Source organism: Stegodyphus dumicola, chromosome 4, assembly GCF_044657685.1.
Source record: "Stegodyphus dumicola isolate Sdum_Otavi_A_Nest chromosome 4, ASM4465768v1".
Taxonomy (NCBI): Eukaryota; Metazoa; Arthropoda; class Arachnida; order Araneae; family Eresidae; genus Stegodyphus; species Stegodyphus dumicola.
Window position 1 is genome coordinate 134928763 of NC_140771.1, and position 14668 is coordinate 134943430.

General features: G+C 34.0%; 1 protein-coding gene across 2 annotated transcripts in view; it reads right to left on the reverse strand.

The window, feature by feature from the left end:
- The window catches only part of LOC118199830 (32 kDa beta-galactoside-binding lectin-like), a 95810-nt gene that overhangs the window by 1149 nt on the left and 79993 nt on the right, over nucleotides 1-14668 (reverse strand). For both annotated transcript variants that reach the window (XM_085815497.1, XM_035371687.2), the window contains exons 5-8: nucleotides 12980-13068; nucleotides 10010-10331; nucleotides 8044-8109; nucleotides 1271-1359 (exon numbers count right to left, since the gene is read on the reverse strand). In XM_085815497.1, coding sequence (XP_085671623.1) covers nucleotides 1271-1359; nucleotides 8044-8109; nucleotides 10010-10331; nucleotides 12980-13068 — 566 coding nt within the window. The remainder of the gene's footprint in view (nucleotides 1-1270; nucleotides 1360-8043; nucleotides 8110-10009; nucleotides 10332-12979; nucleotides 13069-14668) is intronic.

The following is a 14668-nucleotide window of genomic DNA, read 5'->3' on the forward strand; positions in this document are numbered from 1 at the left end:
TAATCTATTTAGTAACAAACGATTGCTGCGATTAATAATTTTATTTAGATTTTATAATTTATATTATTGAACGTTTTAGTTTATAATTAATATTAGTTAGTAAATATTTTTATCTTAATTTTATATTTTAACCATTCTACAACTCTGATTGCAAGCGATTATGCAGCACCTTAAATGAAAGCCTACAAAAAGCAGCTTCATGTTAAAATAAATACTGATAACATGACCTTAGAGCGTTACAAGCTTGATGTAATGAAGTAAGACTATTAATTTGATACAAAGAGTAAATATTGTCTCAGGCCCTGAAATTTGTGTCAATATCTTTCTCTAATTTGTCGTTCTGGTATAAACTAAAATTGTACCTTTCGTTTGGGATCGTTTTCTCTTTTATTCAGCTTTGGTTATGACTCTCAGGGACTTAGTTTAAAGATTCTAGAGATCGGCCCCCAGTTATGCATTAAGTCACAATTCAGAGAATATACATTGAAGGCTTCAGAATATAGAGTTTGCTGAAGTTTACGAGAAGGTGATGTAACGTTAATGTAGTTAACGCATTTGTTTGAAAAAAGGTGTATACAAAAAGTTTTTTTTTTTTTCTCACGCAAAAGGTAAATGAAATAAAAAGTCAGGGGTTTTCGCTTGCCAACCACAGTGGAAAATACTCGCATAATTTACATTCGAATCTTAAAATAGTTTTTCATGTTAACCGGTTTCACAAAGTGAGCATAAGCATTAAAAAAATGCCTATTTCTCTCTATATAATAAGATTGCTAGTAGCGTCTTGACTGCAAGACAGCTGAAGCGAAAAGTGCGCAGTTTTCCAGTATGGAGCCTCACCAGCAGATGACTTTGGTTTTGGTTAGAAAAATTTCAATTCTCGAAATTTAGAGCTCAGGCTCCGAAAACGCTACGTCATCAGCGTTACACAAGCCATGCAAAATGGATTTAATCTAGAAATGATGCAGCCCTGAAAAGTTATTACTATTTTTATAATAGAGAGTGGTATTAAGGCTATTACTAATTTAACTTACATTTTTGATTCACATAATTTTGATCTTGCACATATACATAGAAAACTTTTGCCTTACTTATGATGCATTTTAGTGTTTAAAAAACCGCTATGACATGAAAATGGAACTGACCATCTTAGTTAGCAACTAGAGCAGCTACTTATGTATTGCAAGCAGCAATAACTCATTCAAGTTAAACAAATTTATTTTCCTGAAAGTGCCAAATTTATTTCTATAGTATATAAAAAAAGGAAACATACTTTAAAGGTTGAGTGTTGATTCTTCCAGAGATAAGGAAAAGACATCCTTTCTCAAATCCTCCTGTTATCCGGGAAGTTAAAGGTAATTCCTGGAAAACAAACAGATTCATTGACCTATGATCTCTTATGTAACTCTTTAAGTGCTACAAGGTATTTTTTTGTTCTTTCTTAACGATTTTTCTTACATTCCTTCGTATAAAGGTTGATGGTAAAGTTACACTTAAAACAATTTTTTTTCCACTCCTGAATTCATAATTTGCATTTTTATAGCATATTGAGGATAAATTTCTTCTCAGTTTCATTATCAGAGATACTCTTATATTAAGAAAAATATTATATGAATCAGAATTTAAAGAAACTAAACTGTGAGAATTGTATATTTTATTTTCTATCTCATTAGTCTATAATTTCTACTCAGCGAGTCTATTATTTCATGCAAAAGAAAAAATATTAACTTTTTCGACTTAAAAAAAATCCTAGGATCGTCAATTAAAATTTTGACCTGTGGGCTTATGTACATAAAAGTGAAAACCAAACTAGAGAAAGACTTTGCCTGAAGCAATTTCACAGTGGTCCTCTTTTAATTTTCAACTTTTTACATTTGTTTTTATATTCTCGTTTCAGTTAATAATTACTTTTTGATTTATACATGATGTTTTAAATTATATTAAAAATTTCAAATTGTATTTAAAACATTTATCCTTTCAATTTTAGTTATAATTACTTTTTGATGCGTACATGAATTTTTGAATTATATTAAATTTTTTAAATCGTGTTTATAACATTGCATTTCCTTTGTGGTGTTTTAATGACTATTTAAAAAATATTTACAATTGGCTTTAATATTATTCACTATTTAAGCTCACACATTATTATTTACTATCTGAATATTTTAAAACGTATTCACTATATAATTTTCACTACACTCTTAGAGAAAAAAAAAAAAAAAAAAAAAAAGATGAACTACGACGCACCGAGAAGATATAAAACTAATTGGACACAAATTGATATGCATACAGGTTTCGACGGAAAATGCAAAATTTTACATTTTGGTTGAATTTTGCATTTTCCGTCGAAACCTGTATGCATATCAATTTTACATTTGGTACAATTAATGAATGGTTATCGCTACAGCGCATCTGATCTGCGCAACTGGCAGGGTATTTAAGAGGAGAAATTACGATTCCAGGTCTTAAATTCTCCACGAATTTCATTCCGTGTACTCTGGTAGACAGTAACTATGCCTCGCATACAGGTGTGCGAACAATATGCGCAGATGTCAGAATTTGAGAGAGGTCGTGAAGTGGGCTCAAAGAAGCCGGTTGGTCTTACGGCAAATAGCTCACCATTTGAGCAGAAGCGATGCCACTATTAGACGATGTTGGCAGGAATGGGTGAACCATGGCCGCACACAGCGTCAAGAAGGAAGCGGTAGGCCTAGAGAAACGACAGAACGTGAAGACCGAGCAATCGTCAGAGCAGCACTTACAGCCCCAGATGATCAGACAGATCTTTATCACCGATTGTACGTGCTACTAGTGCTTCAGTGACCGCAAGGACCATTCATAGACGGCTCACAGAAAAGGGGCTGAGGTCACGCCGCCCCTTGCGCCGACTACCATTGACCTCTGTACAACGTCAAGCCCGTTTGTCGTGCTCATTCGCACTGGAATGTCACTGACTGGATAAAATAGTCTTCAGTGATGAGTTCCGTTTTGAACTGAGCCCCGATGACCAGCGAAGGCGAGTCTGGAGACGCCACGGACAGCGGTGTGATATAAACCTGACTGTTTTCCGACAACCAGGAGTGATGGTCTGGGTGACCTTTCATTTCATAGTAGGACCCCTTTGGTTGTCATTCATCGCAATCTTACAGCACAGCGGTACGTCGACGAAGTTCTAAGGCCCGTTGTGCTGTCCTTCATGTCACGCCACCCTGGGCTTACATTTTAGCAAGATAATGTCCGCCCCTCTACACTGCACATGTTTCTACTGCTTGCCTTAGTGCTTGCTGAACATTGCCTTGTCCAGCAAGGTCGCCGGATCTCTCTCCTATTGAGCACATTTGGAGCATTATGGGCAGGAACCTCCAACCAGCTAGGGATGTTGACGATCTAACGCGCCAGTTGGACAGAATTTGGCACGATATCCCTCAGGAGGACATCCGCAACCTCTATTAATCGAGTCCAAGCCGAATAACTGCTTGCATAAGGGCCAGAGGTGGACAAACGCGTTACTGACGTTTTCACTTTGTGAAGCTGTATCACTTCAATAAATCATCCAATTTTTCTCAAACTGTAATCATTTGTTTTTCTGTACATGTACAGCACTTCTACCAATTTTCGTCCCATTCGGATAACTCCTTCTTGGTGCGTCGTTTCTATTGTCTAAGAGTGTATAAATAAGATGATTATTCCCCGCCCCACGCCGTCGAAAAACGAAGATCGAACTTTTGCTGTTTTTTGCTTTATTGCTAATTATACAAACTTTCAATTACTACCCTCTTCAAAGGCCTACGTCCTAATGTCAACACACCATTGCCATTATTTCTTCCACTTTTGGAACCTCTATTAGAGATCACTTTTTCCATGGCGTGTAATACTGTGTTGCAGATTTGATGAATTTTTTTCTACGGATTGGAAATGGCATCCTTTCAAAATGGTTTTAACCTTTTGGCGGTAGCGAAATTAAGCAATTCTTCCTTCCTAAATACGTATGATATCTCTCAGTCGCAAATTTGTAATGCTAGCTGTGTTCATTTGCGTCCACTGCAGTGTGAAACTGAAATGCGAGCTGAACTCGTTGATAACCATCAAAAGATTAAGTTTCGGAAAGAAAAAAAAATCTGCTGTGGCCAAATTCAGAGAATAGGGTGATTAGGGCACAGCGGAGTGTTGCATTTTGTCAGATTATTGGTAACAATGAACGATGCGTGAGGTGCAGCATTGTCATAATGCAACATCCAGGACTGATTCCCCCTCCCCCGCCCAATTTAGGTCTCTTCCTACACACAGCATTTCTCAATCGTGTTTAGTACTGTTCTCTGGTAGACATCCTTGTTTTCTGTCTGCTGCACTCTGAGCGCATCGGGCGTTTATTGAAGTCCTTGAATCTTCGTCAACCGAACTACAGCCCGATTAAAATATTGAATTAATCACAATACGACGTTTGGCTGTTGCAGTCCTTTTTATGCGCTTGATTAAGCACTTCTGTTAAAGATTCCCTCAATCTTGCGCAAAACGTTTTATAAATGCATTGTTTGTCAAGCTGCTTCATTTTTGCTTTTTAACTTATCCGACGAGCAGCCTATGCTCGGCCTGGCTCAAACTGTAGTTACTCGACAACGAACGCATAGATCAAAAATCAGTAAAAGGCGATATGTTACTAATATTATGCATGATGGCCAGAGCACACCCTCTGCGGTCATTGGAAAGCAATTTAAAAGTTCGATCTTTTTTTTAAAATTAAATTAAATTTTTTTAATAATACTTCATTATCATCTTACTATTTACTTATTTATAGAAGATTTCTTATTTTTGAGCAAGAAAACTTTTAGCTTCCAATTTATAATTTTAATACTTTACATACTGAATTTTAATGAAAAAATGAATTGTTGAGTCTTATTTTTGGACCAGATAAACAAGAAACAAATTGTACTGCAACATCTGTGGTATACAGGTAAATATAAAGAAATAGAATAAGAGCATTTGAATTCGATCCTATTCGCATCTGCTTTGATAACTTAGTTAAATATATACATGAATTTATTTTTCAGCCCATATAAACAACTTATCGTTTGATAATTAAGAATGGAAAATTAAATATAGACCAAGCTATTCTTTCTTTCTTTTTTCTCCCTCCTTGGTAAATTCAGAAGAAATCGCATTTCTGCGGCGTAGGAACTCTTGTGTCACAGCTTATAAGCAACTAAGACAAACAAGCAGTTCCTTAAAATTCAGTTCAGAAGTAATTAAGGATTTAAAATTATTGAGATTTAAGGATAGAAATAGGCCAGATTGTTACAGAGATTTATATGACACTAACATCTATGTTTGAAACGATGCCACACACAAAATTGTCGTGATTGCTCCCGTCACAAAATGTCTTGCATTGCATTTCCGTATTGAAAAGTTTAATTTATGACCATTACGCTAAACTTCTGTACTTTAAAATAGAAAAACAGAGCTTTTAAATAGTTGCATAGTAGTAAAGCAAATTCATTAAAAATAAATGCAAAAAAGAATAAAACCAACAGGATGAAAAATGATGCGATCCAAGAATTTACTTGCAGCATGAAATCTAAGTACAGCCTTTTGGTTAATAACAAGCTTTGTAATTAAAATCTGAATTCGTATTACGTACCTCTATTGCGGGCCTTAAAATTAAATTGATCGGAAAGGAATAACTTCTTTTCTGCACTTGTTTAATCATTATAGCAAATCATGCGAATGTTATCTAAATAAGAGATAGAGTTCTTATGTTTGACTGTTGATGATTAAACTTAACGTAGTTCAGGGAGAGCGATCTGTGCGAAAATATAGCATTCGTAAACTAATTAACTTACAGCTTTCATGCCAAAGTGCTTGAAACTGATGCACTGCACAAAGCTGTTATGATATACAAAGGCTATGTGAACAGCAACATTTCCAAACAAGTGAAGCAAAAGTAGACTCGAAACATTAGCCATAGAAAAGACCGAAACGGTAAGCAGGATTCAGTTCGATTAGTCAACTGAGGACTGAGGGGGAAGGGGTTCTGAAATAAATAGCTTCTTTTCTTATTAGACAATAAGCACATTAGTTAGAAGCACATACGAATCAGCCGACTGCCTGGATTCGAACCCAAAGCAAACTACCCATATTTAGCGGTTTTATTTACTTGGCCACTGCGGTGAGCCTTTTGCAAGAGAGAAAAGCATTATTATTATTATTTTTTTTTTTGGTATTTTAACATAACTTTTGCATCTTTTAATTAAAATCAAACTTGCAATTAACAATGCGGAATCAAACTTAACAATGCGCAACCATGGCAATTAAGCAACGTTATTTTTAAGTGCACTATGAAAAGTAGGACACTTTTTTTTTCTCACCACCTACCACTTTCTTTTCCGTTCTTCTTTCTTTCTCTCCCTGTCTTTTAGCCAGACATGCTTGTAAGAAAGCTGTAAGTTCATTTCCTAGAAGTTTCTGTTACAATCTTTTTGCTGTTACTTGGCTGTTTGCGTTATTTTTATTTCTTTCTTTTATGATGTCACTTCTTTCCCTTACATTATTTCTTCTCGCATTTTTTCCTCTCCTTTCCAAATGTAAACTTCTACAAAGCCGAATATTCTCTCCCCAAAGAAGCAGCTTAATTTAGAACTCCCAGATTCCTACTCGTAAGTGCAGTTACTAATGAAATTAAATCCTGCCACCGTTTCACGTTTTCTATGGCTATTGTTTCGAGTCTACTTTCGCTTCATTTGTTTAGAAATTGTTTTTCTTCAAATAGCCTTTGTATGTCATAAGGGCTATTGCAATGCATCAGTTTTCAGCAAGTAAGTTAATTAGTTTATGAATGCTACGTCTTCTCGCAGCGAGTGCGTTTTGACTCTTAAACAAGTAGCCCATTTGGATTATACATAGTTCTTTTAAGAGGTTTTCATTTAAGCATACAGTAAAGTCTTTGTATTCGGGGATACATTTCTATACTTATCGCAAATAACGATGAAATCTCTACATGTACATGATAAATGCATAAATCATATACAAATATCGTAAAATGTTCTGTAACATGATATCAACATAAAATGGAATAGAATCATTTAACTTAATTTATGTATCAATTAATGCGCTCTTCATGAAATCGTATTAAACGAGCACAATAAACAACAGGAAAGCGAACCATCCTAAGAAGACCTCCCAGGTCCCAGACAACTTTTGTTTTTGTGTAACTGATTGTTCTCGAAGAGCCATACCTGTCATTGATGTATAGTAAATAGGTTTATGTTTTTTCAAATACCTATTCACTTTCAGATATGGTTAACATAAGAATTGGTACGGTAATTATAATTTTCCTATCGTTTACCCTAAACTTTGTGAGAAAAGTACTATGATAGAGATACAATCATTGAAATTAATGAAAATCATTTTCTTAAATTCTCATTTAATTTCTAAGCATTCATGTGAGTTAATGTATCCAAAATTTAAGAAAACATATTTCATTATTTCTATTACATATTTTATCATTTTCTCGTCATACAATTCGCGATGCTAAGGATAATTTTATCAAGAATTTCATGAATGTTAAAGCTTGCTTCATATTATATTCAGCATTTTAAATAGATAGGAAGAGAAGGAGGATGTTTAGAATACCCAAAGGAAATAAATACTTGTTCAAATCCTTTCAGTACATTTTTATAAGTATGCTTTCATTCATATTCTGATATGAATATCCGACTGAGTTGCGTTTAATAGGAAATATGCACTTTTTGAATCTGCATGGTCATTCATTTATATGGAGAAAGTGAGCTGTGTATATGCATAGCTTGTAAAAAATTAACATCTTCGATTGACTTACAAAGGTAACCAAAGTGATATACCATTCATTACTAGTTTCTGCAAGATATGCATGCACACTGCAACTTTCCTCAAATTAGGTAAATAATTACAGAAATTCGAAAACATGTATACTGCTTTCTTTTATGTACTTTTTTAATTGATAGCGATTAAAACAAAAATGAACTGAAAGATAATTTAAGTAAAGGAATCTAAGAAAAGAGAAAGGATACTTACCGGGCATATAAGCTGCAGACGCACTCCTCTTTTAATGACACCATTTACAATTCCCGAAGCATTAAGCTGTAAAATAGAGATAATAATCTTAACAAATCATGAATGCTTTAAAAAATTTGTTTTCTTTTACTAAACGCATTTAAATATTGTAAAGCAGTAAAATGAAGCTTCCATCTTTTTTTTCAGTATTTCGTTATTAAAAGTAAGGCAAATATTACCTAATAAATAGATAAAAGACCTATACATATTTTAACTATACGAAAATTTTTTACAAGTGTTTCTACTATCGGTGAAGTTCTAAAGTCCCGCTCATTTCTTCTTATCCTGTCGATTCTAAGTGCCACCTTGAAACATATAGTGGTTAACGTTAGTGACTGCTGTTTCGCTGGAGTCGAGTTTGATCCCTGAAGAGGATTCTAAGTGTACAGTAACTGTGCGACGTGAGGGTATTTAAAATACTGGAGAACCCAAACTCCTTTCGAGAAGCTTGGAGGAAGGGAAAAAGATGTAGAAGACCCCCGAAACTTTTCCTCGGAGTCTTCTGTATCCAATGTTAGGACGGAACTTTCCCTTTTCGTAGGCGTAACATTGGTTGCTCCCTATAGTGCACCTTAAGTAACATTTTCGGCAATGAGACGGCAAAATGATCGATCGGTTCTTCCTTTTCCAACGCTTGCTAAACAAAGTGTTTGGAGGAGGGAAAACAAGTATTTCAAATAATCTTTATTTAAACATATATTAATAAATTTTAGCACATTCCGTCATAGGATGTTTTGAGTTATCGAGTATTATTGCCGGCATGGTATTACAAGTTTAGCAAACGCAGCTGTGGCAGGTCTTATTTTAAAAGACTCTCAATGTAATATTTTACAAGTGCTAGATGTATCTACATACTTCCTGTGAGAAACTAGTAACTTGACACTTTATGTTTGCTGAAGATGGCCAATTACATGTATCCCATACTGTCTCCATTAACGTACTTACTGCTTCATAACGAATTTGTTTACCTAATTACGTCAGCAGCGAGACGAATCTCCAATAATAATATTACAATACATTTCATTAGTTACTGAAAATCCTTTATTGAATAAGTGCTTTATTAAGAATTCTTATGTCCAGATTTATGAAGCTAATGAAAGTTTTGCGTTGTCATATGCTATTACTGGAACTCATAACAAAATGCTAGTTGAGAATAAATAAACTAGTAAAACGATGTCAGTTTTTTTATTTTTGTTTAGTATTTTCCGCAAGTTTTCTGAAAGCTCCAAAGCTTAACACATGCTTATATTTAAAACCACAGAAAGCATAGTGTTCATAACTACTAATGTAAAATATTAATAAAAGTAGCAGAGTAATTTGCAGCCGTTCAATGTTTCACGCGATGGTGATATTGTTTCCCTCTGCTTGTCTTATTGGCAAAATGGTTCTTTGTATGGTATCTGCATATTCGGTTCTAAAAAAAAGTTTGATTAAAATATAAATGTTATTAGTTTATAGTTAAATAGTTAGTATTTTCATATTTCATTACGAATATCTGACTTTATAAAGCACTGTATTTTATTTTTTTAAAAAGAAGCCGCTTTTGAAGCTTCATTATTATTCATATTTAGAATTGTACTTTACATTAAGTCACTTATACCATAAATTTAGAAGGAGTTTAGGAAAATGAGCCAAATAAGTGAGATATGAAACACATTTTGTATTAATTTCTAAATATATCGCCACTTAACTTCTTCCGCCCCGATAGAATGCTTAAAATTAACTTATTTGTTAGTAGTTTCACAACAAAATTAAATTTAATTACGTTTTTAATTGTTTAGGATTAGATATAATCTTTTGATTTACTGTGATGCAAACATATTTAGAACAATTTTTAAATAAAATTCACATTTGGAAATTAAAAGACTCGGAATTTAAATAAACTCATCTCATCATATAATGGTATTACTCTGAGTGTAGAACTAACCTGGGCACAATCTATCCAGATATCTGTTGGTTGCAGATCTCCTTCAATGAATAAAGTTTTCGCATTGCTTACTTCGTGCTTGTGTCTAAAATTCAACCACTCTTTTCCATCTAGTAGAGTGTCAAACCCAAGGGAGGATACGCCCACTGCCAGATGAAAAGGCTTACCAGGGCTGAAGGGGCAATCTGAAGATGTTTCTTCCTTGGCCCACTCATCGTCCAGTCTACAATTCATAACGACGCGGTCCTCTTCCAGCTGAGGATTCAACAGGAAGAGAACATCGTCGAACTTTCCAGGTCCAGTCTGCCAGTTGACGACGAAACTGCGTAACAGAAAAACTTTAAGCTTAGTGAGATAAAGAGATATCTTTCCAAAAATTCCCATATTAAGGGAAATTTGAAAACAAGTTTAATATTATGTGAAAGGTAGCATTGCAATTGATCAAGAATTGGAAGCAAATGATTCTTTAAGAACACATCTTGTTATGTTTGTTTTAAAAATTAGCATTACAGAGTGTGAAAACTGGGCATATGTTGCATTTTACCAGGTTAAATGTATAATTGCTGCTTTTGAAAGAAACCTATATTCCTAAACCCTTTCATTAGAAAGGATTGCTGATATGACTCCCAATAAACGAATACTTTTCAGACAGCCGAAAACATAATTATATTTTGTTACTGCATGTTTATATGCCAAACCTACATCCATGTGACAATTTAGAATTTCTTATCAGAAAGCGGCGTTAAAAATTGTTGCTTTAGTAATCTGTTCACAGTAACTGTAAAATCTGACAAAAGGTTCAAATAATATTCCTTTACATGAATAACAGAAATCAATTTATTGAGTAGAGCAGGGGTAGGCAAAAGTCAGCCCGCCGGCAGAATATGGCCTTTCTAATTTCTTAATCCGTCCCGTTCGGAAATTTGGCGTAAAAACATATCTTTTTCATACTGAGTTTGTACGCAAACTACTGAAATCAGCAGCACGAGTGTGCATCCATTATTACAAATTGCATGCTGATATATACGCATGACTATAGCGATCAACTTAAGTTGAAACACTAGATGCGTTAAGACAGCATGCAGATCCGCTGAAGAATATATCTCTGTCATTTCTAGCAGCTTTAATTTGGAAATTAAATAATGACATTTGAACATTGTTCAGATAAAAAGGCAGATAAGAAAATGAAGCTTAGAACATGTCACCTCAAAATTTTTATTTGTAAATGAAACAGTTTAGATTTAAATCCTTTTATGACCAATGGAAAAATATCCCGGTTTCGAAGTACTTATAACTATTTTTAAAAACTGCAATTATTTTATTTGTAATTGTTACTTTTTTGTTTAAAATTATACTGGTGAGAATTGTTTTCTTCTCCTTCTATGCATCCTGCAAACAACAGGGCTCCACAAAAGATAATCAGAGCTCTGCACACATGATGCCTTACGAAAAGGACACTTTGGCCCACGGGTAAAAGTATTTGTTCACTCCTACATTAAAGGAATATATAAATTAATGCATATACATCAAAGGAATTTCCTTTCAGTTCAGATTAGTAAGTTACTGGAATAATTCATTATTTTTATATGGCTTTAGTCTCGCTTCCAATCATTCTCACTATGTATAAACCTCAATAAAAATATGCAAATGCTAATTTCATTCCGTCTTCATGTATAGGAATTCATGCTAGTTATCTTCAGTATAACTTCATTTTATTAAGTAATCCAAACTATTACATTTCCAAGCAATATATTGTATAATATCATTCAAAATGTAGCAAAACAATCAGTTACCGTATATACCCGCGTATAAGTCGACCCCCCACTTCGACATAAAAAATTCGTAGAAAATAAGAAACCCGCGTATAAGTCGACCCCCCACTTCCGAAATCGATCGAGAAACTTCGAAATTTTTTTTTAAGTACTACATTTATTCAAAATCATCTGAGAAAAAAAAGTAAATATACGATAAAAAAAATACCTTGGTAAATAAACAAAATCGAAATCCTTCAACGTCCGATTCATGGTCAGATTCGCCAAAATTTCATAGAACTCTTCTGTCGTCATTGGTTCGTCATCATACATATTTTCAGTCTCGAACTCTGCATTGTTACAATCACTACTAGAGCCTTCGTCGTCATTTTCACTTTCAAAAACAGCATCATCTTCCGTGCCGTCTAGTTCGTTGCTAATACAAATTTTTTTAAATGATTTTATAATCATTTCAGAAGGTATTTCGTTCCAGGCATCTTTAACCCACTGAGCAATTAATGTAATATCGGGCTTTTTAATGTTGCCTCGCTTTGTAAATGTTGGTCGACCAGAATTAATCCACTCTGCCCAATATTTTCTAACATTTACTTTGAAGGGCTTATTGAGGCAGACATCTAGGGGTTGAATGACGGATGTCAATCCTCCCGGAATTACGGCCACAGTCGTTTTTAGAAATATTCAAAACTGTTCAGTTATTGCGTGGGCTATTTTTTTAAATTTTCACGTGTACGCCTGTTAACAAAAGTATTTCATGAATGAACAATAACTATTATAAAGACTTATACGTACGTAAAAACTATCTGCATTTCTCTTTTCTTGGCGGTTGGCGAAACTTTTTTATTGCTCAATATTGATCGGTTGTTCGGGGGCTGAAAATTCTTTGGTTTAATCGAAACTTACTCTAGTTAAAGTATGAAACTCTGTGATTAGTTCGTCACATAATTTAAGTCATGAAATTACTTCAAGTAAATTACTTATTTTATAAGTCGTCCAATTTGAGTGTGGGAAGAAAACAACTGCATTATATAAAGAAATTTTTGAACTTCCGATTCTTTTAATTTTTTATGGCCCCGCGTATAAGTCGACCCCCGCACTTTGAAGTCTTTTTTTTTTCCCAAAATATCTCGAATTATACGCGGGTATATACGGTAAATAAAAGTTAGCAAATAAAACTGTCCAGTAGAATGAACATGTGTACCTTTTAGCGTCTTCTGTGGGCTCCCCTTTGATAGAAAACATATCGCCCACTTTCACTCCACTTCCCAAGCTTAGACGTAATTTCCTCGGCTGAAAAACAAAGAAAAAATAAAGGTCAAATAATTAACTAAAATAAACTGAAATATGACTTGAAAAAATCTCAACTTTGATTTTTCCTATGCATGCTTAAAGCTGAAAATAATAAATAAAATACGTTTCTATTTCATTAGTTCAAATTAACAAAAGGGTCGCTATGTAACGTTAACATAAGCTGCACAATATGTAGTAGATATCAAATCCATTTTGAAAATAGGGTCACTGCTATTTTCAGTTCATTCTCAAAACCTATTAAAGTGGGCAATTAAAAATCAAAACAGAGTTGCTTAGTATAAATGATCCTCGTATTCTGTTATTTAAGGAATTCAAAGGATGGCCATTACTTATATCTCGTTATCCTGATAAAATATTGGCATCAGGGATTCGTGCAACAAGAATGAGTGCCAAGTATTACCCTCACCTTCAATTTTTCTTATCTCGAATCTCACTGAATGTAATTTGAAGTTTTGAAACAGAAATCTGGTTTCTGGTGTTTCGAGCATTGAAAAAAATTAGCAAATCTAATGCATTGATGCCATATACCATTAGACAAAGCTAGAGAATTTCTAAACTCATCTTCACTGAGTAAGAACTACTTTTCCGCCACAGAGAGGCTGATATCCTAGAAAGCAAGCAATTTTAAAGTTTTTGTTCTTCAGTGTGTAATAACTCAGGGTAAAAGCTTAATTTACCATTTTATTCTCGTGCTTAAGATTGCTTACGATTTCAAAAATTGAATCTCATAAATTTACAAAATGAATAGATTTCAAACATAACTTTATTTGCTGACAAGGCTGCCTTATAGAATCATACATGTCCATACTTTTATACAATTCTGAGATCCTTTCATGTGTCAAATATTTCTATCCAGTTCGCCCGTAAGTTCAAACGAAATTGTCTGCTAATGACATCTTTCTTGATAACCATTTTTGCAGTCATTTTCATATAATTGAAAAATCAACCCATTTTCTTTCTTAAGGTACCTTTTAGCACTAATGAAAGAATTCCTTTTCTGATAGACGTGTCCAACATACTTTGGCTCGGGAATAATGGTAAGATTTATTGTTATACTATCGCATCGAGAATATTAGACAAAGGCAAAGTGAGGATACTATATAACGATCGTTCTGTACGACATGTTTCATAAAGAGGTATTATTTCTCCCTACATAATTTGCGACTAATACGTCTACTTACGGATTTTACAGTGTTTAATCTAAAAAGTCGCATTCGCGAACTTTCATCGAGGAGAAAATTAAGTACCATAGAAGACACTTACCTTATTCTTCATTAATGGCAGTACTGTTTAAGCGAGAAATTTGTCTTTAGTCTGCAAATAAGTGATGCTATTTAAGTTAATATGAGAACTTTTATGTTATTAGTATTTCTCTTTGTCTTAAAAATGATTTAAACGCAACACTCAACAGATTTATCCTGAAGGAATAGTACAAAGTTCAAGCATATTCAAAATATTAAAAAATGTTGGTACGGTTTACAGTAATGAAAAGTGCGTCCAGAACTTCAATGTAAATGTTACTAGTAAACCGACTCGATGAGGCAGCAATGTTAGTTACAGTGATACCCAAAAGTCACGT